At 37.1% G+C, this 23,429-nt stretch overlaps 2 protein-coding genes across 2 annotated transcripts in view; both read right to left on the bottom strand.

The window, feature by feature from the left end:
- The window catches only part of LOC131952273 (secreted frizzled-related protein 1), a 33,226-nt gene extending 14,068 nt beyond the window's left edge, over nucleotides 1-19,158 (bottom strand). The window contains exons 1-3 of the mRNA XM_059314872.1: nucleotides 18,847-19,158; nucleotides 9,815-10,615; nucleotides 6,854-6,990 (exon numbers count right to left, since the gene is read on the bottom strand). Of these exons, the coding sequence (XP_059170855.1) occupies nucleotides 6,854-6,990; nucleotides 9,815-10,248 (571 nt within the window). The 5' untranslated portion in view covers nucleotides 10,249-10,615; nucleotides 18,847-19,158. The remainder of the gene's footprint in view (nucleotides 1-6,853; nucleotides 6,991-9,814; nucleotides 10,616-18,846) is intronic.
- A 2,159-nt stretch (nucleotides 19,159-21,317) lies between these two features.
- On the bottom strand, nucleotides 21,318-22,475 carry LOC131952296 (uncharacterized). Its single transcript, XM_059314903.1, has one exon. The coding sequence runs from the start codon at nucleotides 22,473-22,475 to the stop codon at nucleotides 21,318-21,320; it is 1,158 nt and encodes a 385-aa protein (XP_059170886.1).
- Between the last annotated feature and the right edge of the window lie 954 nt (nucleotides 22,476-23,429).

The raw sequence follows: 23,429 nt of genomic DNA, 5'->3' as shown, positions 1-23,429 counted from the left end.
CTACAAATGTTGATATCTTCATGCAATCAACAATCTACAAATGTTGATATCTTCGTGTACTCAACAATCTACAAATGTTGATATCTTCGTGTACTCAACAATCTACAAATGTTGATATCTTCGTGTACTCAACAATCTACAAATGTTGATATCTTCGTGTAATCAACAATCTACAAATGTTGATATCTTCATGTAATCAACAATCTACAAATGTTGATATCTTCGTGTACTCAACAATCTACAAATGTTGATATCTTCGTGTACTCAACAATCTACAAATGTTGATATCTTCGTGTACTCAACAATCTACAAATGTTGATATCTTCGTGTACTCAACAATCTACAAATGTTAATATCTTCGTGTACTCAACAATCTACAAATGTTGATATCTTCGTGTACTCAACAATCTACAAATGTTGATATCTTCGTGTACTCAACAATCTACAAATGTTGATATCTTCGTGTAATCAACAATCTACAAATGTTGATATCTTCATGTAATCAACAATCTACAAATGTTGATATCTTCGTGTACTCAACAATCTACAAATGTTGATATCTTCGTTTACTCAACAATCTACAAATGTTGATATCTTCGTGTACTCAACAATCTACAAATGTTGATATCTTCATGTAATCAACAATCTACAAATGTTGATATCTTCGTGTACTCAACAATCTACAAATGTTGATATCTTCGTTTACTCAACAATCTACAAATGTTGATATCTTCGTGTACTCAACAATCTACAAATGTTGATATCTTCGTGTACTCAACAATCTACAAATGTTGATATCTTCGTTTACTCAACAATCTACAAATGTTGATATCTTCGTGTACTCAACAATCTACAAATGTTGATATCTTCGTGTACTCAACAATCTACAAATGTTGATATCTTCGTGTACTCAACAATCTACAAATGTTGATATCTTCGTGTACTCAACAATCTACAAATGTTGATATCTTCGTGTACTCAACAATCTACAAATGTTGATATCTTCGTGTACTCAACAATCTACAAATGTGTACCCACCCACATCCTACCCATCCTCACCCCCCCCCCCCCCCACCCCTCCACCTCCGTAGAATTTCATTGGATGTCAATGCATGTACGATATTTTCTTAACCCTATACAGAAAAAATCTGAACTTACTGCCTGGTGTTTTTATAGCGATTTTTCCTTCGACTACCCCGGGGGATTATCCCTGGGTAACACAAACCCTTGCCACGCCGCAACAAACCCTGGCCACGCCTCTAGAGGGCAAGCCAGATGCGGCTTTATCTCCACTATCTGCGCAATTTCTAAAAGCTTCAAGAAAATATGACATGTGTTGGTTCAATAACTCGCGAATAACAAATGCCGTAATAGAAATGAGTGTTTTGTTTGTCATGTTGGAATATAACAGGTTTTAAAATTCTAGTGTCGGCCTGACCTCAGAATCTAATTTTAGAATTGAGTAAACATTTGTTTCTAGCTTCCCGTGGGTGACGTCAATGTTCGTCTGGCATTCCAGTTCATTGAGTTCTAAACTCACATTTCTCGTTCTGTGAAATTCACACCCAGTCGACAGCACGATCAAAATATTGAAAGGAAAAACAAACCGCCTCGTTTCCGCTACAGAAATAATCCCCTATAGTATCTCTCCTCTGCGTGACTAAACAAGTTAACTTGTGGAGTTAGAGCTAAAATAGATCTTAACTTTTGTGGAGTTAGAGCTAAAACAGATCTTAACTTATGGGGAGTTAGAGCTAAAACAGATCTTAACTTATGGGGAGGTAGAGCTAAAACAGATCTTAACTTATGGGGAGGTAGAGCTAAAACAGATCTTAACTTTTGGGGAGGTAGAGCTAAAACAGATCTTAACTTATGGGGAGGTAGAGCTAAAACAGATCTTAACTTATGGGGAGGTAGAGCTAAAACAGATCTTAACTTATGGGGAGGTAGAGCTAAAACAGATCTTAACTTTTGGGGAGGTAGAGCTAAAACAGATCTTAACTTATGGGGACGTAGAGCTAAAACAGATCTTAACTTATGGGGAGGTAGAGCTAAAACAGATCTTAACTTATGGGGAGGTAGAGCTAAAACAGATCTTAACTTATGGGGAGGTAGAGCTAAAACAGATCTTAACTTTTGGGGAGGTAGAGCTAAAACAGATCTTAACTTATGGGGAGGTAGAGCTAAAACAGATCTTAACTTTTGGGGAGGTAGAGCTAAAACAGATCTTAACTTATGGGGAGGTAGAGCTAAAACAGATCTTAACTTATGGGGAGGTAGAGCTAAAACAGATCTTAACTTTTGTGGAGTTAGAGCTAAAACAGATCTTAACTTATGGGGAGTTAGAGCTAAAACAGATCTTAACTTATGGGGAGGTAGAGCTAAAACAGATCTTAACTTATGGGGAGGTAGAGCTAAAACAGATCTTAACTTTTGGGGAGGTAGAGCTAAAACAGATCTTAACTTATGGGGAGGTAGAGCTAAAACAGATCTTAACTTATGGGGAGGTAGAGCTAAAACAGATCTTAACTTATGGGGAGGTAGAGCTAAAACAGATCTTAACTTTTGGGGAGGTAGAGCTAAAACAGATCTTAACTTATGGGGACGTAGAGCTAAAACAGATCTTAACTTATGGGGAGGTAGAGCTAAAACAGATCTTAACTTATGGGGAGGTAGAGCTAAAATAGATCTTAACTTATGGGGAGGTAGAGCTAAAACAGATCTTAACTTATGGGGAGGTAGAGCTAAAACAGATCTTAACTTTTGGGGAGGTAGAGCTAAAACAGATCTTAACTTATGGGGAGGTAGAGCTAAAACAGATCTTAACTTTTGGGGAGGTAGAGCTAAAACAGATCTTAACTTTTGGGGAGGTAGAGCTAAAACAGATCTTAACTTATGGGGAGGTAGAGCTAAAACAGATCTTAACTTTTGGGGAGGTAGAGCTAAAACAGATCTTAACTTATGGGGAGGTAGAGCTAAAACAGATCTTAACTTTTGGGGAGGTAGAGCTAAGAGAGACCAAGACTTATAACAGACTACTTGTCTAGATATACCAAGACTTTCAACAGACCTTGCTCAGATGGATCAAAATAACACACCTCATGTCTCGTTGTTTGTGCCTCGATTTAAAATAAATTTAAAACTACGTGTTTGTTTTGTGCATGAAGATTTCACAGCCCTCCCAAATTTTATTAAACTACGTGTTTATTTTGTGCAGGAAGATTTCACAGCCCTCCCAAATTTGATTAAACTACGTGTTTGTTTTGTGCAGTTTGTTTTGTGCAGGAAGATTTCACAGCCCTCCCAAATTTTATTAAACTACGCGTTTATTTTGTGCAGGAAGATTTCACAGCCCTCCCAAATTTGATTAAACTACATGTTTGTTTTCTGCAGGAAGATTTCACAGCCCTCCCAAATTTGATTAAACTACGTGTTTGTTTTGTGCAGGAAGATTTCACAGCCCTCCCAAATTTTATTAAACTACGTGTTTGTTTTGTGCAGTTTGTTTTGTGCATGAAGATTTCACAACCCTCCCAAATTTTATTAAACTACTTGTTTGTTTTGTGCAGGAAGATTTCACAGACCTCCCAAATTTTATTAAACTACGTGTTTGTTTTCTGCAGGAAGATTTCACAGCCCTCCCAAATTTTATTAAACTACATGTTTTGTGCAGGAAGATTTCACAGCCCTCCCAAATTTTATTAAACCACGTGTTTGTTTTGTGCAGGAAGATTTCACAGCCCTCCCAAATTTTATTAAACCACGTGTTTGTTTTGTGCAGGAAGATTTCACAGCCCTCCCAAATTTTATTAAACTACGTGTTTGTTTTGTGCAGGAAGATTTCACAGCCCTCCCAAATTTTATTAAACCACGTGTTTGTTTTGTGCAGGAAGATTTCACAGCCCTCCCAAATTTTATTAAACTACGTGTTTATTTTGTGCAGGAAGATTTCACAGTCCTCCCAAATTTTATTAAACTACATGTTTTGTGCAGGAAGATTTCACAGTCCTCCCAAATTTTATTAAACTACATGTTTTGTGCAGGAAGATTTCACAGCCCTCCCAAATTTTATTAAACCACGTGTTTGTTTTGTGCAGGAAGATTTCACAGCCCTCCCAAATTTTATTAAACTACGTGTTTGTTTTGTGCAGTTTGTTTTGTGCAGGAAGATTTCACAGCCCTCCCAAATTTTATTAAACTACGTGTTTGTTTTGTGCAGTTTGTTTTGTGCAGGAAGATTTCACAGCCCTCCCAAATTTTATTAAACTACGTGTTTATTTTGTGCAGGAAGATTTCACAGCCCTCCCAAATTTTATTAAACTACGTGTTTATTTTGTGCAGGAAGATTTCACAGCCCTCCCAAATTTTATTAAACTACGTGTTTGTTTTGTGCAGTTTATTTTGTGCAGGAAGATTTCACAGCCCTCCCAAATTTTATTAAACTACGTGTTTATTTTGTGCAGGAAGATTTCACAGCCCTCCCAAATTTTATTAAACTACGTGTTTGTTTTGTGCAGTTTATTTTGTGCAGGAAGATTTCACAGCCCTCCCAAATTTTATTAAACTACGTGTTTGTTTTGTGCAGTTTATTTTGTGCAGGAAGATTTCACAGCCCTCCCAAATTTTATTAAACTACGTGTTTATTTTGTGCAGGAAGATTTCACAGCCCTCCCAAATTTTATTAAACTACGTGTTTGTTTTGTGCAGTTTATTTTGTGCAGGAAGATTTCACAGCCCTCCCAAATTTTATTAAACTACGTGTTTATTTTGTGCAGGAAGATTTCACAGCCCTCCCAAATTTTATTAAACTACGTGTTTATTTTGTGCAGGAAGATTTCACAGTCCTCCCAAATTTTATTAAACTACATGTTTTGTGCAGGAAGATTTCACAGTCCTCCCAAATTTTATTAAACCACGTGTTTGTTTTGTGCAGGAAGATTTCACAGCCCTCCCAAATTTTATTAAACTACGTGTTTGTTTTGTGCAGGAAGATTTCACAGTCCTCCCAAATTTTATTAAACTACGTGTTTGTTTTGTGCAGTTTGTTTTGTGCAGGAAGATTTCACAGCCCTCCCAAATTTTATTAAACTACGTGTTTGTTTTGTGCAGTTTGTTTTGTGCAGGAAGATTTCACAGCCCTCCCAAATTTTATTAAACTACATGTTTTGTGCAGGAAGATTTCACAGTCCTCCCAAATTTTATTAAACCACGTGTTTGTTTTGTGCAGGAAGATTTCACAGTCCTCCCAAATTTTATTAAACTACATGTTTTGTGCAGGAAGATTTCACAGTCCTCCCAAATTTTATTAAACCACGTGTTTGTTTTGTGCAGGAAGATTTCACAGCCCTCCCAAATTTTATTAAACTACGTGTTTGTTTTGTGCAGTTTGTTTTGTGCAGGAAGATTTCACAGCCCTCCCAAATTTTATTAAACTACATGTTTTGTGCAGGAAGATTTCACAGTCCTCCCAAATTTTATTAAACCACGTGTTTGTTTTGTGCAGGAAGATTTCACAGTCCTCCCAAATTTTATTAAACTACATGTTTTGTGCAGGAAGATTTCACAGTCCTCCCAAATTTTATTAAACCACGTGTTTGTTTTGTGCAGGAAGATTTCACAGTCCTCCCAAATTTTATTAAACTACATGTTTTGTGCAGGAAGATTTCACAGTCCTCCCAAATTTTATTAAACCACGTGTTTGTTTTGTGCAGGAAGATTTCACAGCCCTCCCAAATTTTATTAAACTACGTGTTTATTTTGTGCAGGAAGATTTCACAGCCCTCCCAAATTTTATTAAACTACGTGTTTGTTTTGTGCAGTTTGTTTTGTGCAGGAAGATTTCACAGCCCTCCCAAATTTTATTAAACTACATGTTTTGTGCAGGAAGATTTCACAGTCCTCCCAAATTTTATTAAACCACGTGTTTGTTTTGTGCAGGAAGATTTCACAGTCCTCCCAAATTTTATTAAACTACATGTTTTGTGCAGGAAGATTTCACAGTCCTCCCAAATTTTATTAAACCACGTGTTTGTTTTGTGCAGGAAGATTTCACAGCCCTCCCAAATTTTATTAAACTACGTGTTTATTTTGTGCAGGAAGATTTCACAGCCCTCCCAAATTTTATTAAACTACGTGTTTGTTTTGTGCAGTTTGTTTTGTGCAGGAAGATTTCACAGCCCTCCCAAATTTTATTAAACTACATGTTTTGTGCAGGAAGATTTCACAGTCCTCCCAAATTTTATTAAACCACGTGTTTGTTTTGTGCAGGAAGATTTCACAGTCCTCCCAAATTTTATTAAACTACATGTTTTGTGCAGGAAGATTTCACAGTCCTCCCAAATTTTATTAAACCACGTGTTTGTTTTGTGCAGGAAGATTTCACAGTCCTCCCAAATTTTATTAAACTACATGTTTTGTGCAGGAAGATTTCACAGTCCTCCCAAATTTTATTAAACCACGTGTTTATTTTGTGCAGGAAGATTTCACAGCCCTCCCAAATTTTAGCTCCATTAGACGGAGTTATTGGCGAACCTGATAAGTTCACAACATTTCATCCATGCTAAACCCCCCCCCCCCAACCCTACCCATGTTTACCCCCTAACTCTATCCTTATTTAACCCCCTCCCCCCCCCTCCTATCCTTGCTTAACCCGAACCCAACCCTTGCTTACATCTCAACCGAACCGAACCCAACCCTTGCCTACCCACCAACCCAAACCTTGGTTACATCCCAACTGACCCAACCCTTGCTTAACTCCCAACCGAACCCAACCCTTGCTTAAATCCCAACCGAACCCAACCCTTGCCTACCCCCCTTACCCTCACTGTTAAAAAAATACAACAGCTGAACTTACGCTTGACGTCATGAATCAATTTGATGCACATATCGTTATCCAATGGAAACCTGTCACACTTGAGCATATCTGGCCAACCAAAGCCGTACGTTTTCATTCGGCCGGCACATGCCGCTTGTACACTCTCACAAAGCGTCCTTAAGTCAAAGACAAAATTAACAAAATCAATTTAAACAATTGGCACATTTTTTCTCGCTCAGATGTTTATTAGAAAGAGGAGGCAATAATTTTAGCTTAAAAGTCTAAAAACGAGTTAAGTCGTTTTATTGAACATAATGTTTAACTGACAGAATCGAGAAGTAAAAATATCTGTTAATAAACACCATCTTTCCCTCGTGTCAGAGTCGTAGCGACCCTTCCCGGCGCCCGGGGACAAGCTCTCAATTTGGTGTACCCCTTGGGAACAACCATTCAACTTTCAATTTGCACCCCCCCCCCTCAAACTTTCAATTTGCCCTCCCCCTCAAACTTTCAATTTGCACCCCCCCCCCTCAAACTTTCTTTTGCACCACCCATATATTTTTATATTTATAATTCAAAACTGCCTGCATCTAAAATGATATTTTAATTTGTTTTTACAACCCATTTTGGCGCCGCCTAAGGTCGGCGCCCGGGGGACACTTGTACCCCCCCCCCTCCCCGCCGCCACTCTCGCTACGCCTCTGCCTCGTGTAAAAAATATCAGTTAAAACACACCATTTGTGTAGTTGTGACATTAGATTTTAGACTTGTAATTGTGACAGAAATATCACACTACCTTATATTTTAGACTTGTAGTTGTGATTCTATATGACGCTGAGTTACAATGGGTTAATGTGTGGCTAAGAGTTTTAGACTTGTAGTTGTGATTCTATATGACGCTGAGTTACAATGGGTTAATGTGTGGCTAAGAGTTTTAGATGTGAGGCATGAGTATATCTCCCTTCAAATAGACGAATAACTAGGACTAGGGCGAAAGCTCGGCAAAATGTTTTGTATATTTGCAGCTATGACTAAAGGCGTCTGTGTTACTATAACTGCTACATTCAAACAAACTGATGTTACGATATGTAACTGCTACATTCAAATTCAAACAGACTGATGTTACGATATGTATTGTAACTGCTACATTCAAACAGACTGATAATACAATATGTTACTTTAACTTTGTGTCTAGCGGCCTATCTGTTGCAATGTGTTAATTCTAGATTGGATACTGAGATCTATTAAACTATGAAACAACTTCCATTCTCATTTTATTGGTACAAAATTATATTGAAATTTTAACGCGAAACAAATTCTGGAGAAAAATTCCATAAAACCGACCGGTTCTTAATTTTTTTTTTCTAAAAGAAAAAAGTTTTCAATATTTAAAACGGCTTTTAATCAATAATGTAAAATGATTTTTTTTATGAACAACAAATTCTATGATTACAGGTTTTCTAGTTAATTTACTAATTAATTTTGTCCCATATTCTCATTAATCCAAAGCCGTGTTTATTACAGATAGTAGCTACAGTAAAACCGCTAAAAAGTGACGGACGTAAATGGCTACATTTACAGCCTCAAAAAAAAAACAAAAAAAAAACAAAACAAAAATTGAAAAAAACAAAAACGGAAGCGATTATTACATAGTTGTAACTGATTTTATTTACGTCTGTTTGTGGGAGACGGGGAAGGGGGTGGAGGAGGATCACTGAAAAGTTACCGTGGCAAGAGAATTATTTTCATATCAAGTCACAATAAAATCAGTTGTACATTAAATTACCCTAATGTGAATTTAACATAAAGTTTAAGTAAGGAGACTACAATAAGAAAAATAATTAACGTCATATTGCAATAAGGAAAATAACGTCATATTGCAATAAGGAAAATAATTAACGTCATATTGCAATAAGAAAAATAATTAGCGTCATATTACAATAAGAAAAATAATTAACGTCATATTGCAATAAGGAAAATAATTAACGTCATATTGCAATAAGAAAAATAATTAGTGTCATATTGCAATAAGAAAAATAATTAACGTCATATTGCAATAAGGAAAATAATTAACGTCATATTGCAATAAGGAGAAGCTACATTAAGAAAAATAATTAACGTCATATTGCAATAAGAAAAATAATTAACGTCACATTGCAATAAGAAAAATAATTAACGTCATATTGCAATAAGGAGAAGCTAACTAAGAAAAATAATTAACGTCACATTGCAATAAGAAAAATAATTAACGTCATATTGCAATAAGGAGAAGCTAACTAAGAAAAATAATTAACGTCATATTGCAAACGTGGCAAAAAGTTATGATTAAAAAATGATCCACCCCCACCCCATTCCCTAACGACAGAAAATGTATTCCCTTTAATCAACGATCTCACACTGTACACACCAGTACAGCCGAGGTTATTCAACAGATGAACTCTACTTCATCTACCTAATGGGTCTTGAACACTACCTGGACAACGGGGATCAATCCCCCACTATCAGAAAATGTATTTCCCCCAATCAACAATCCCCCACTATCAGAAAATGTATTCACCCCCCCTCCAATCAACAATCCCCCACTATCAGGAAATGTATTTCCCCCAATCAACAATCCCCCACTATCAGTAAATGTATTTCCCCCAATCAACAATCCCCCACTATCAGTAAATGTATTTCCCCCAATCAACAATCCCCCACTATTAGGAAATGTATTTCCTCCAATCAACAATCCCCCACTATCAGTAAATGTATTTCCCCCAATCAACAATCCCCCACTATCAGTAAATGTATTTCCCCCAATCAACAATCCCCCACTATTAGGAAATGTATTTCCTCCAATCAACAATCCCCCACTATCAGGAAATGTATTTCCCCCAATCAACAATTCCCCCCCCCCCCCCCCCCCCCCCCCCGCTGGCGGCCAGGATTTAATCTTGACAGGCACGCCATCCGTTTTGTTTATAAAGAAGCATTGAGGGCATGTAAAAAGTGTTTTACCTGCACGGGTAGATTAGCCGCTCCAGACAGACGGGGGAGAAGAGGGAGCAGAGGAAGACCTTGGTGTCGGGGTGGCAGTTGATGTTGATGAGCGGCACCCAGGAGCCGGCCTGCTGGGTGACCTCGTACAGGGAGTCGTGGTCCAGTATGTTGGGCAGCAGCATCTTCTTGTAGCCGATGCCCTGGCACAGGGTCAGGTTGCTGGGGATGTCCACACACTTAGACGGCAGTGTCCGGCTGTTCAGCTTGCCCCACTCACTCGTGCTCCAGTCGCTGGCGTACTCGTCTTCTCCGGCGCCGTTGTTGTTGCCGTAGAAATAATCGTAGCTGTAACTATCCTTGCCGTATCGATACGAGTCAGCCGTTGTTGCCAGTATTGGATAGATATATACAGAGAGCAAGAATACAATATCGATACTAAATTTGAACGCCATTATCACCCGCCACTACTTGAGCACCGGCAACAACAACCCGTAATGAAAAATTCAAGCGACTTGTGCCGATGTTCTCGCTGTAATTCAAGCGACTTGTGCCGATGTTCTCGCTGTAATTCAAGCGACTTGTGCCGATGTTCTCGCTGTAATTCAAGCGACTTGTGCCGATGTTCTCGCTTTAATTCAAGCGACTTGTGCCGATGTTTTCGCTGTAATTCAAGCGACTTGTGCCGATGTTTTGGTTTTTTTCTTTTCAAGCAACTTGTGCCCAGGTTCTTGCAAACAATTTGACCTGCTGATAAAATATTTTCTCAACGCTGGCTGGACGGAACTTCACATTTTCTGTTGGTCATGACGGTCTATGGACCTGAAAGTAACCGAAGTTTATATTGATCGGTTATATAATATATATATATATATATATATATATATATATATATATATATATATATATATATATATATATATATATATATATATATATATATATATATATATATATATATATACATATATACACACATATATATACACATATATATACACATATATATACATATATATACTTATATACAGATTATATATATATATATATATATATATATATATATATATATATATATATATATATATATATATATATATACAGATTATATATATAAATATATATATATATATATATATATATATATATATATATATATATATATATATATATATATATATATATATATATATATATATAATGTTTCTAGCGCTGGCTGAAGGAAGGTAGTTTTGCCGCGTGCCTAGATAAACATTCCGCTCCTACCTGTATGCGTTACCTGTATGCGTTACCTGTATGGGTTTCCCATCGCCAGGCTGAGCCCGCATACTTGACGTCAGAACTTGTAGATTTTATATCCCATTGCCTGAGTTATCGTTTTCTTTGAGTCATTGCGAGCAGAGAATTGTTCAAGTTTCTAAAGATAGATAACTAGCAAGCATCCAGCCCGTAGATCAGGCGAGCGTGCCAACCCCGGCTTCCCCCCACGGAGATATACATTCATTAAAAACACAACTTGTTAATATCTTGCCTATCATAAGTTAAGCCAGGGAGGGGTGGAGCCAGCTGACTATAAATCTTCATTAAAGAGATGATGAGAGAGAGAGAGCTCATCCCACTTTCATCCTATCATTACCTATATGTGTGTCACATTTTTGGCATGCGAGAAGTTTCAAACTTTATTTTAAAAATAATGGCCGTTGGGCAATTCGTGGGATATATATTTTTTACTGAGGAACACATTCGGGAAATTGTATATCCAGCATCAGATACATGCTAATGCACGAATTATTAGCTGACAAAATTACTTTTAATGGGCGATACAATTTACTATAACACAAACATAATATTTAATTAAGACACAATTTATTATAACAAAAAACATAATATTAAATTAGGACACATTATAACACAGACATAATATTAAATTAGTCTACATTATAACACAAACATAATATTAAAATTAGGACACAATTTACTATAACAAACACAAACATAATATTAATTTAGCACACATTATAACACAAACATAATATTAAATTATGACACATTTACTGTAACATGACAAAGAGACATCAACGCCAAAATCCGCGTATTGATTAAAAGGATGAAAAATGTTATCATGTTTAGAAGGCTAAATTGCTACGATTTTTAAAGGTGCGGGAAGGGACGTGGGGGGGGGGGGGGGGGTCCAGCACTGTCGGTATGCAAAGAAAATACTTTAAAGCATTCGAATTTTTTTTTATTAATAACAATTAAGCATTACATTTATTTAAAGAATAGCCTATAGCCTGAAATAAAAATAGAAGTGGACTTTTCGGGTGCGATAATGTAGCCTAGTCGCAACAACCCTTCACGCTACGCCTGTAAACCCGCTAGTTTTTCCCCTGTATTATATCCAGTCTAGACCAGGGCTTAGCGGCTCTATAATAAAAACGCGGCCCTAATATATTGTGTACAATGAAAGTTGTACAAGTGTACCTTGTAGCATTTTGTGTAGCACGGGAATCCTGGTTTGATAACCAAAAACAATTTATAAGTACCAATGTCGTCACCCCCCCCCCCCCCCCCCCCCAACTACAATATTATATTTCTCACGAAATATTCAACTTCGAGCTGCTAACTAAACTAACCCTTATACTTTTTAGACTAAGGCGTTTTGCACGTTTTGAAAAAAAAAGTTTTTCCTAGTTTTTGTAAAACAAAACATTGTCATGTAAAATAGAGATTTTGTTCGGCATTTAAAGGGAGATTTTGGTCGGTATTTAAAAGAAAGGTTTTGTCTGGCATTTAAAAGAGAGATTTTGGTCGGTATTTAAAAGAAAGATTTTGGTCGGTATTTAAAAGAAAGGTTTTGGTCGGTATTTAAAAGAAAAATTTTGGTCGGTATTTAAAAGAAAGGTTTTGGTCGGTATTTAAAAGAAAGGTTTTGGTCGGTATTTAAAAGAAAGGTTTTGTCTGGCATGTAAATGATAACGTTATCATGTTGTCTACTCTGTAATTCATTAAAAGCTATGGCGAGCAGCGAGAGATTTTGTGTACCATGTACAGATTTTTTTAAATCATGTAAAGAAAGATTGAATCTTCTACTGTAAAAGAAAGATTGAATCTTCTACTGTAAAAGAAACGATTGTGTCTACCGTGAAAGATTGTGTCTAGCACGAAAGATTTGTCTGTCAAGTAAAAGAAAGATTGTGTCTGCCCTACAAGAGAAGACATGTAGTTTCCCCTCTTAAGAAAGATTGTGTCTGCCCTACAAGAGAAGACATGTAGTTTCCCCTCTTAAAAAATCACAGCCCGCCACAGACGTCTATTATTGCACTTTTCCCCTCCACCCCCGCCCTTCAATACATTTTTTCGTCGTCTATTGAACGGTTCCCCCTTCAAATTCTCTCCCTTACCACGAAAAGTTAAAATAATAGCTACTGAAGGCACCACGTTCTTCTGTTTAATCCTAGACTTACTTCAAGTCCTATTATAACCAAAGCCTTAGTGTGGGAAAATCGCAGTTACAAATTTATAGGATACACATACACACATATGTACTTATGTCAACACATATACACATGAGTACCTATTTATATACATACGCCATAACTATATTTCTGCATATAAATGTACAGAAAAATGTGCATTTATACACAAATGCGCAAATGCAAATATATACGCATATGTATTACTTCTACATATACGTAGGCCTAAACGTATACATATCGCAATATATATATATATATATATATATATATATATATATATATATATATATATATATATATATATATATATATATATATATATACTATTTGTATATATCCGTATTGAATGTTGTTTTCAGTGATAAAGTGAGTGAGGTTATATATTGGAGTAATGAATTTTATAACTAAATCACTATTATAGAATGGAGTAACGAATTCTATACGACCATTATAGTATAAAGTAAAGAATTCTATATTACTTTTATAGAATGGAGTAACGAATTATATAACTAAATCACTATTATAGAATAGAGTAGCGAATTCTATAACTTAATCACTATTATAGAATGGAGTAAAAAATTCTATATTACTTTTTTAGAATGGAGTAACGAATTCTAAAACTAAATCACTGTTATAAAATGCAATAAAGAATTCTATATTACTTTTATAGAATTGAGAAAAGAATTCTATAACTATATGTCTATTATAGAATTGAGAAAAGAATTCTATAACTATTTGTCTATTATAGAATGGAGAAAAGAATTCTATAACTATTTGGCCATTATAGAATGGAGAAAAGAATTCGATAACTATATGTCCATTATAGAAGTGAGAAAAGAATTCGATAACTATATGTCCATTATAGAAGTGAGAAAAGAATTCTATAACTATATGTCCATTATAGAATGGAGTAAAGAATTCTATAACTATATGTCCATTATAGAATGGAGAAAAGAATTCTATAACTATATGTCCATTATAGAATGGAGAAAAGAATTCTATAACTATTTGGCCATTATAGAATGGAGAAAAGAATTCGATAACTATTTGGCCATTATAGAACGGAGAAAAGAATTCTATAACTATATGTCCATTATAGAATGGAGAAAAGAATTCGATAACTATTTGGCCATTATAGAATGGAGAAAAGAATTCTATAACTATATGTCCATTATAGAATGGAGAAAAGAATTCTATAACTATTTGGCCATTATAGAATGGAGAAAAGAATTCTATAACTATTTGGCCATTATAGAATGGAGAAAAGAATTCTATAACTATTTGGCCATTATAGAATGGAGTAAAGAATTCTATAACTATATGTCCATTATAGAATGGAGAAAAGAATTCTATAACTATTTGGCCATTATAGAATGGAGAAAAGAATTCTATAACTATTTGGCCATTATAGAATGGAGAAAAGAATTCTATAACTATTTGGCCATTATAGAATGGAGTAAAGAATTCTATAACTATATGTCCATTATAGAATGGAGTAAAGAATTCTATAACTATTTGGCCATTATAGAATGGAGAAAAGAATTCTATAACTATTTGGCCATTATAGAATGGAGAAAAGAATTCTATAACTATTTGGCCATTATAGAATGGAGAAAAGAATTCTATAACTATTTGGCCATTATAGAATGGAGTAAAGAATTCTATAACTATATGTCCATTATAGAATGGAGAAAAGAATTCTATAACTATTTGGCCATTATAGAATGGAGAAAAGAATTCTATAACTATTTGGCCATTATAGAATGGAGAAAAGAATTCTATAACTATTTGGCCATTATAGAATGGAGAAAAGAATTCTATAACTATATGTCCATTATAGAATGGAGAAAAGAATTCTATAACTATATGTCCATTATAGAATGGAGAAAAGAATTCTATAACTATATGTCCATTATAGAATGGAGAAAAGAATTCTATAACTATTTGGCCATTATAGAATGGAGAAAAGAATTCTATAACTATTTGGCCATTATAGAATGGAGAAAAGAATTCTATAACTATATGTCCATTATAGAATGGAGAAAAGAATTCTATAACTATATGTCCATTATAGAATGGAGAAAAGAATTCTATAACTATATGTCCATTATAGAATGGAGAAAAGAATTCTATAACTATTTGGCCATTATAGAATGGAGAAAAGAATTCTATAACTATATGTCCATTATAGAATGGAGAAAAGAATTCTATAACTATATGTCCATTATAGAATGGAGAAAAGAATTCTATAACTATATGTCCATTATAGAATGGAGAAAAGAATTCTATAACTATATGTCCATTATAGAATTGAGAAAAGAATTCTATAACTATATGTCCATTATAGAATTGAGAAAAGAATTCTCTAACTATTTGGCCATTATAGACTGGAGTCCCCGAAAGCCAGCGGTTTGAGACTATGAGTAAACTGACAATGGAGGTCATTACAAGCAGGTGACACTGCGACAGCGGTGGGATGAGGTCAAGATGAAAGTTCAATGACACTCTCGGTTTGACACCTCCAACAATAAACGGCTGAAGTGACCGGGTGAAATGACCGGTCTATAGGCTGGCAACACGAATCGGGGCTGATTGTTGTGTCAAAAAACTGCGAACCACTCCAGCTGTGGGTAGAATGGTGCTGAAATTGGAGTTAAAATACTGGCTGACGGGCCCTGCTAGTGTCGCATGTCTCGTGTTTCTGAGGTGTTAGAGTTGGGTGTACACCGGCGTGTGTTGGGTTACAGAACGCTCCACGCACAAACCGGTGTTCATTGTTTTTATAAGGCCCTTATATTTATACTTTAGAGAAAAGTTTTTATAAGGCCCTTACATTTATACTTTACAGAAAAGTTTTTATAAAGCCGGTACATTTACACGTTACAAAAGTTGTTATAAGGACCTTACATTTACACATTATAGAAAGGTTTTACAAAGCCGGTACGTTTACACATTAAAAAATGTTGTATAAGGTTTTCGTTTACACATTACAAAAGTTGTTATAAGGTCCTTACATTTACACATTACAAAATGTTGTAGAAGGTCCTTTCATTTACACGTTACAAAAGTTGTTATAAGCTCCTTACATTTACACATTACATAAATAAATTTACGGCTGTTACATCTGCATGCTACAGAAAAGTAGGCCATCCAATTTACGACAAAAGCACGATATTATTGACCCAGCTCTCCTTCATATAATTTTATTTAACATTTCAACAGACAGAAAGCTATCAAATTAAACACTAGCAACAACCTAACCCCATGGTTTAAAAAAGTTTGGATTGTCAAAGTAATTCACCGTAGAAGATTGCTTTTACAGAAAACCCCTTACAACACTTACAGCAGAAACTGCAAAAAAATTGTATGTTGAGCTAAGATCACTTGTACACATTCAATTAGAGGCTACTGTAAAACTATGTTGAGCTAAGATCACTTGTACACATTCAATTAGAGGCTACTGTAAAACTATGTTGAGATAGAATCACTTGTACACATTCAATTAGAGGCTACTGTAAAACTATGTTGAGATAGAATCACTTGTACACATTCAATAAGAGGCTACTGTAAAACTATGTTCAGCTAAGATCACTTGTACACATTCAATTAGAGGCTACTGTAAAACTATGTTGAGATAGAATCACTTGTACACATTCAATTAGAGGCTACTGTAAAACTATGTTGAGATAGAATCACTTGTACACATTCAATTAGAGGCTACTGTAAAACTATGTTGAGATAGAATCACTTGTACACATTCAATTAGAGGCTACTGTAAAACTATGTTGAGATAGAATCACTTGTACACATTCAATAAGAGGCTACTGTAAAACTATGTTCAGCTAAGATCACTTGTACACATTCAATTAGAGGCTACTGTAAAACTACGTTGAGATAGAATCACGTGTACACATTCAATTAGAGGCTACTGTAAAGCTATGTTGAGATAGAATCACTTGTACACATTCAATGAGAGGCTACTGTAAACCTATGTTGAGCTAAGATCACTTGTACACATTCAATTAGAGGCTACTGTAAAACTATGTTGAGATATTAAATTAGATTCAATTCGCGTGCAGAGCTCGTGTAGGCTAGATATGACGCTTTACATTGATTCACTCAACCATTCAGTAGAGTCGAGTTTTTTGAGAAAATTAGAATTGAGACGAGCACTAGTAGTGATATCAGAGGCGTAGCGGGGGGGGGGGGGGACATGTCCCCGGGCGACGACCTTAGGGGGCGCCAAAATGGGTTGGAAAAATAAATTGAAAGGTTGAGGGGGGTGCAAATCGAAAGTTTGAGGGGGGTGCAAATCGAAAGTTTGAGGGGGGGGGGGGTGAAAATCGAAAGTTTGAGGGGGGGGGTGCAAATCGAAATCTTGAGGGGGATACAAATCGAAAGTTTGAGGGGGCGGGGGGAGTGCAAATCGAAATCTTGAGGGGGGAGGGGAGTGCAAATCACAAGTTTGTCCCCGGGCGCCGGGAAGGGTCGCTACGCCTCTGAGTGATATATATATATATATATATATATATATATATATATATATATATATAATAACAAAACCAAACATAAAACAATGATAAATCCTAATATTATGTGTACGACCCCCCCCCCCCACCCCCCCCCCCCCCCCCCCCACACACACACTGAGATTAGACAGACGAATGTAATTTTGAAAGATTAAAAGTCTTCAGTGAATTAAAATATTATAATATAAGTCACTTGAAGATACAGATCAATAATTCAAACTTTATACTTTATAAAGTCCACTAGACTTAGTAGTTGCTTATAAAGCCCACATGATCTGTGGCTTGTTATAAAGACACAAGATCTGGTGGCTTGTTATAAAGCCCACATGATCTGGTGGCTTGTTATAAAGCCCACACGATCTGGTGGCTTGTTATAAAGCCAACACGATCTGGTGGCTTGTTATAAAGCCCACATGATCTGTGGCTTGTTATAAAGTCCACATGATCAGTGGCTTGGCCCAATGAAGGATCTAGTCACAAGGAGAAATGTTCTAAAGTGAATATTTGACTCCAATGTGTTATTGAAACCTAACGTTATCCCTAGATAAAGTTAACATTATCCCTAGATAAAGTTAACATTATCCCTAGATAAAGTTAACACTATCCCTAGATAAAGTTAACATTATCCCTAGCTAAAGTTAACATTATCCCTAGATAAAGTTAACATTATCCCAAGCTAAAGTTAACATTATCCCTAGCTAAAGTTATCATTATCCCTAGATAAAGTTAACATTATCCCAAGCTAAAGTTAACATTATCCCTAGATAAAGCTAACGTTATCCCTAGATAAAGTTAACATTATCCCTAGATAAAGTTAACATTATCCCAAGCTAAAGTTAACATTATCCCTAGATAAAGTTAACATTATCCCTAGATAAAGCTAACGTTATCCCTAGCTAAAGTTAACATTATCCCTAGATAAGTTAACATTATCCCAAGATAAAGTAAAGTTAACATAATCAATAACTAAAGCGTTAAAACACAAGTTACTATCAGTAAATATAATTTGCGTTAGTGTGTGATTAAGTACGTGTAGTTAATTAATTACCTTGAGTTTAATGCCATATGTCATCACCAAGGAATCTTAACTCCCCGGGGTAATTTAGTCGTGTACACCAGCGGCGATGTCTGTGATTGAGTGATTGGTTATCGAACTGAGCGATCTCGCGGGTATCCCGACATCTGCTCATGCGCACATCGCGATGTGTCGGCGTCTGCCAAAAGTAAATTTTTCAAATCTAGAATTGAAATTTTGAGTTTGGAAAGAAAAAAAAAGCACCCCTCGTCTGGTGTTTGGCGGTTGGGAGACGCCGTCATCCACCGGGCTGTAAGCCATGTGCCGAGGCTGGGAACTAGCGCGGGGGAATTTGGTCGAGGCGAGCCAGCGAGGCAGACGTCAGCTCTCTTACATGGGTTCATTTGTTAGCTGGGCTGCCACTTGGCCTGACACCCCTCGACACCCCTCTTCTCCCTAATCCCCGCTTTAAGGGATCGGGTGGTGCGGGAGGGAGGTGGTGGCGGTGGGGAGGGGGAATAGGGGGTGTTCGGGCTAAAAAAAATAATTGAAGACTTACAGGATTAATGCCAAGTAAGAAAAGCGACTAGTAGGCCTACGATAGACGTCACAAGGGCTTGTATGAATTTAAAGGAGTAACTTTGTTGTTGTTTGGGGGGGGGGGGGGGGCGATTTGAAAGGCGGGGTGCAAGAAAGTGAGGGGGCGTGACGGGAGGAAGTGTGGGGGCGTGGTCAGAGGATTGTGCGGGGGTGTCTATCAAACAAAGATTACGTTGTCAGACATAAACAAATAAATATCGCCTGATTAAGGGCTGTAGCAATTACTGGAGCATCAAGCTCGTTAGCTCTAAATCATACTGCTATTAATTATGTTATAATCGGTGTAAACCACGTGCCATAATACTTTACACTCATTACATGAAATCACACAAGAAACGAATGGCAAGGCCTACAAATATAACCATCATAAGTAACACGGTGTTGTATTTTCCCCACTTACTGCCGTCTGTCATCAGAGTTCTTTCCCCTAAGTTGTGACGGCTATTTTATCCAACAAGTTCTGGCAACTTGTTCTTGTCCCTAACACAACTCACACAACTTGCTCTTGCCACTAAACAATATCTTACAATTTAGAACATACATAGACATGTGTAGATATGTTAAACAATGCACCAGCACATATTTGTGTGAAAGAATACTTTTTGGTGGTTTTATAAAAAACAAAAATTAAACATAGTTTTAAATTCACAAGTTTTAATTTTGTTTTTGTGCTAGATTAAATCGCTGAGAAACAAATAACAATCAGTGTTTCTTTCATGCATCTTTTCTGGGAAAGTTGGGGGCAGAGGCGTAGCGAAGGGGGGGGGGGGGCAGGGGGGGGTACATATGTCCCCGGGCGCCGACCTTGGGGGGCGCCAAAATGGGTTGGAAAAACAAATTAAAATCTCATTTTAGGAGCAGTTTTGCATTTTAAATATAAAATATATATGGGGGGGGGGGGGTGCAAATGGAAAGTTTGAGGAGAAGGGGGGGGGGGTGCAAATGGAAAGTTTAATGGGGGTGAGCAAACTGAAAACTGAAGGTTTGTTCCCAAGGGGGGCGCCAAATTAAAAGTTTGTCCCCGGGCGCCGGGAAGGGTCGCTACGCCACTGGTTGGGGGGGGGGGGGGGGGGGTCACCGCCACCTTCCCTCCACAATCTGGATGAAATAAAATGTATATTTAAAAAATATACTATTACCAGTCTTCCCCCCCCCCCCACACCGGAGAATTTAGCCTCCCCCCCCCCCCCTTCCCCAAGTTTCAAGTGCCCGCTGTGAAACACTGACAACAATGGGGTCGTGAGAGTAAAGATGATTGGAATGAACACAGTCACGACTTAAGGACTTGAATCCCTCGGATGACCAAGTTGTTCTGATAGAAATATGTGTGGTCTACTCGCTTGCAACCCTTATATTTCTATGTTGGTTTCATTATTTTTTTTACCAACTGATTGATCAGTGACTAGCGTGTTCTAAATGTCCGGCTGTTTTTATATTGGGTAAGATTTCCTCAGACTAATAGACGTCATAGTATGTTAGGTACAGAGTGAGATCCTGCCGTCATTAGTCTGCGAGCTACAGAGTGAGATCCTTAACGTCATTAGCCTGCGAGCTACACAGTGAGATCCACTAATAGACGTCATTAGTCTGCTAGCTACAGAGTGAGATCCTTAACGTCATTAGTCTGGTAGCTACAGAGTGAGATCCACTAATAGACGTCATTAGTCTGCGAGCTACAGTGTAAGATCCTGACGTCATTAGTCTGGTAGCTACAGAGTGAGATCCACTAATAGACGTCATTAGTCTGCGAGCTACAGTGTAAGATCCTGACGTCATTAGTCTGGTAGCTACAGAGTGAGATCCACTAATAGACGTCATTAGTCTGCGAGCTACAGAGTGAGATCCTTAACGTCATTAGCCTGCGAGCTACACAGTGAGATCCACTAATAGACGTCATTAGTCTGCTAGCTACAGAGTGAGATCCTTAACGTCATTAGTCTGGTAGCTACAGAGTGAGATCCACTAATAGACGTCATTAGTCTGCGAGCTACAGTGTAAGATCCTGACGTCATTAGTCTGGTAGCTACAGAGTGAGATCCACTAATAGACGTCATTAGTCTGCGAGCTACAGTGTAAGATCCTGACGTCATTAGTCTGGTAGCTACAGAGTGAGATCCACTAATAGACGTCATTAGTCTGCTAGCTACAGAGTGAGATCCTGACGTCATTAGTCTGCGAGCTACAGAGTGAGATCCACTAATTGACGTCATTAGTCTGCTAGCTACAGAGTGAGATCCTGACGTCATTAGTCTGCGAGCTACAGAGTGAGATCCTGACGTCATTAGTCTGCGAGCTACAGAGTGAGATCCACTAATAGACGTCATTAGTCTGCTAGCTACAGAGTGAGATCCTGACGTCATTAGTCTGCGAGCTACAGAGTGAGATCCACTAATAGACGTCATTAGTCTGCTAGCTACAGAGTGAGATCCTGACGTCATTAGTCTGCGAGCTACAGAGTGAGATCCACTAATAGACGTCATTAGTCTGCTAGCTACAGAGTGAGATCCTGACGTCATTAGTCTGCGAGCTACAGAGTGAGATCCACTAATAGACGTCATTAGTCTGCGAGCTACAGTGTAAGATCCTGACGTCATTAGTCTGGTAGCTACAGAGTGAGATCCACTAATAGACGTCATTAGTCTGCTAGCTACAGAGTGAGATCCTGACGTCATTAGTCTGCGAGCTACAGAGTGAGATCCACTAATTGACGTCATTAGTCTGCTAGCTACAGAGTGAGATCCACTAATTGACGTCATTAGTCTGCTAGCTACAGAGTGAGATCCTGACGTCATTAGTCTGCGAGCTACAGAGTGAGATCCTGACGTCATTAGTCTGCGAGCTACAGAGTGAGATCCACTAATTGACGTCATTAGTCTGCTAGCTACAGAGTGAGATCCTGACGTCATTAGTCTGCGAGCTACAGAGTGAGATCCTGACGTCATTAGTCTGCGAGCTACAGAGTGAGATCCACTAATAGACGTCATTAGTCTGCTAGCTACAGAGTGAGATCCTGACGTCATTAGTCTGCGAGCTACAGAGTGAGATCCACTAATAGACGTCATTAGTCTGCGAGCTACCGGCGTGACATGCAAGCCTGTGTTGACACCGTCTTAATTCTTCAATGTCGGTTAACATCAACTGGAGCAATATGTAAAACTCAATGTAGCACAACCAGTGTGTGAAGAGGAAGTCAAGGACCAGTATATATATATATATATATATATATATATATATATATATATATATATATATATATATATATATATATATATATATATATATATATATATATATATATATATGTTTGTGTGTGTAGATATATATATATATATATATATATATATATATATGTGTGTACATGTATATATGTGTGTGTATGTCTATGTCTATGTCTGTGTCGTATGTGTATGTGTATGTGTATGTGTATGTGTATGTGTATGTGTATGTGTATGTGTATGTGTATGTGTATGTGTATGTGTATGTGTATGTGTATGTGTATGTGTATGTGTATGTGTATGTGTATGTGTATGTGTATGTGTATGTGTATGTGTATGTGTATGTGTATGTGTATGTGTATGTGTATGTGTATGTGTATGTGTATGTGTATGTGTATGTGTATGTGTATGTGTATGTGTATGTGTATGCGTATGCGTATGCGTATGCGTATGCGTATGGGTATGCGTATGCGTATGCGTATGCGTATGCGTATGCGTACGCGTATGCGTACGCGTACGCGTACGCGTACGCGTACGTGTACGTGTACGTGTATGTGTATTATATCTACGTGTGTATGTATATATCTACGTGTGTGCGTGTGAGAGCGTGTGTAACTCGTATGCTGCCGTTGACATATAAAGATTTTGTTTGCAAAACAAGTACGTTTTGTTTTGATACCATGAAAGCATACAGATGGTAAATTTAACGTTTTGAAATGCAAGCATACAGATGGTAAATTTAACGTTTTAACAATATGCAAATATACAGATGGTAACTTTAACGTTTTGGCAACTCAGTGG

This window comes from Physella acuta, unplaced genomic scaffold (assembly GCF_028476545.2).
Source record: "Physella acuta isolate Inbredline_101_S28 unplaced genomic scaffold, ASM2847654v3 ptg000863l, whole genome shotgun sequence".
NCBI lineage: Eukaryota > Metazoa > Mollusca > Gastropoda > Physidae > Physella > Physella acuta.
The sequence above is the reverse complement of the archived record's forward strand: the minus strand, read 5'-3'. Positions and strand labels throughout refer to the sequence as shown.

What these genes read in the sequence shown, in the direction of transcription:
- LOC131952296 (XM_059314903.1), bottom strand. Translation starts at nt 22,475, where the DNA reads ATGACGTCTATTAGTGGATCTCACTCTGTAGCTCGCAGACTAATGACG.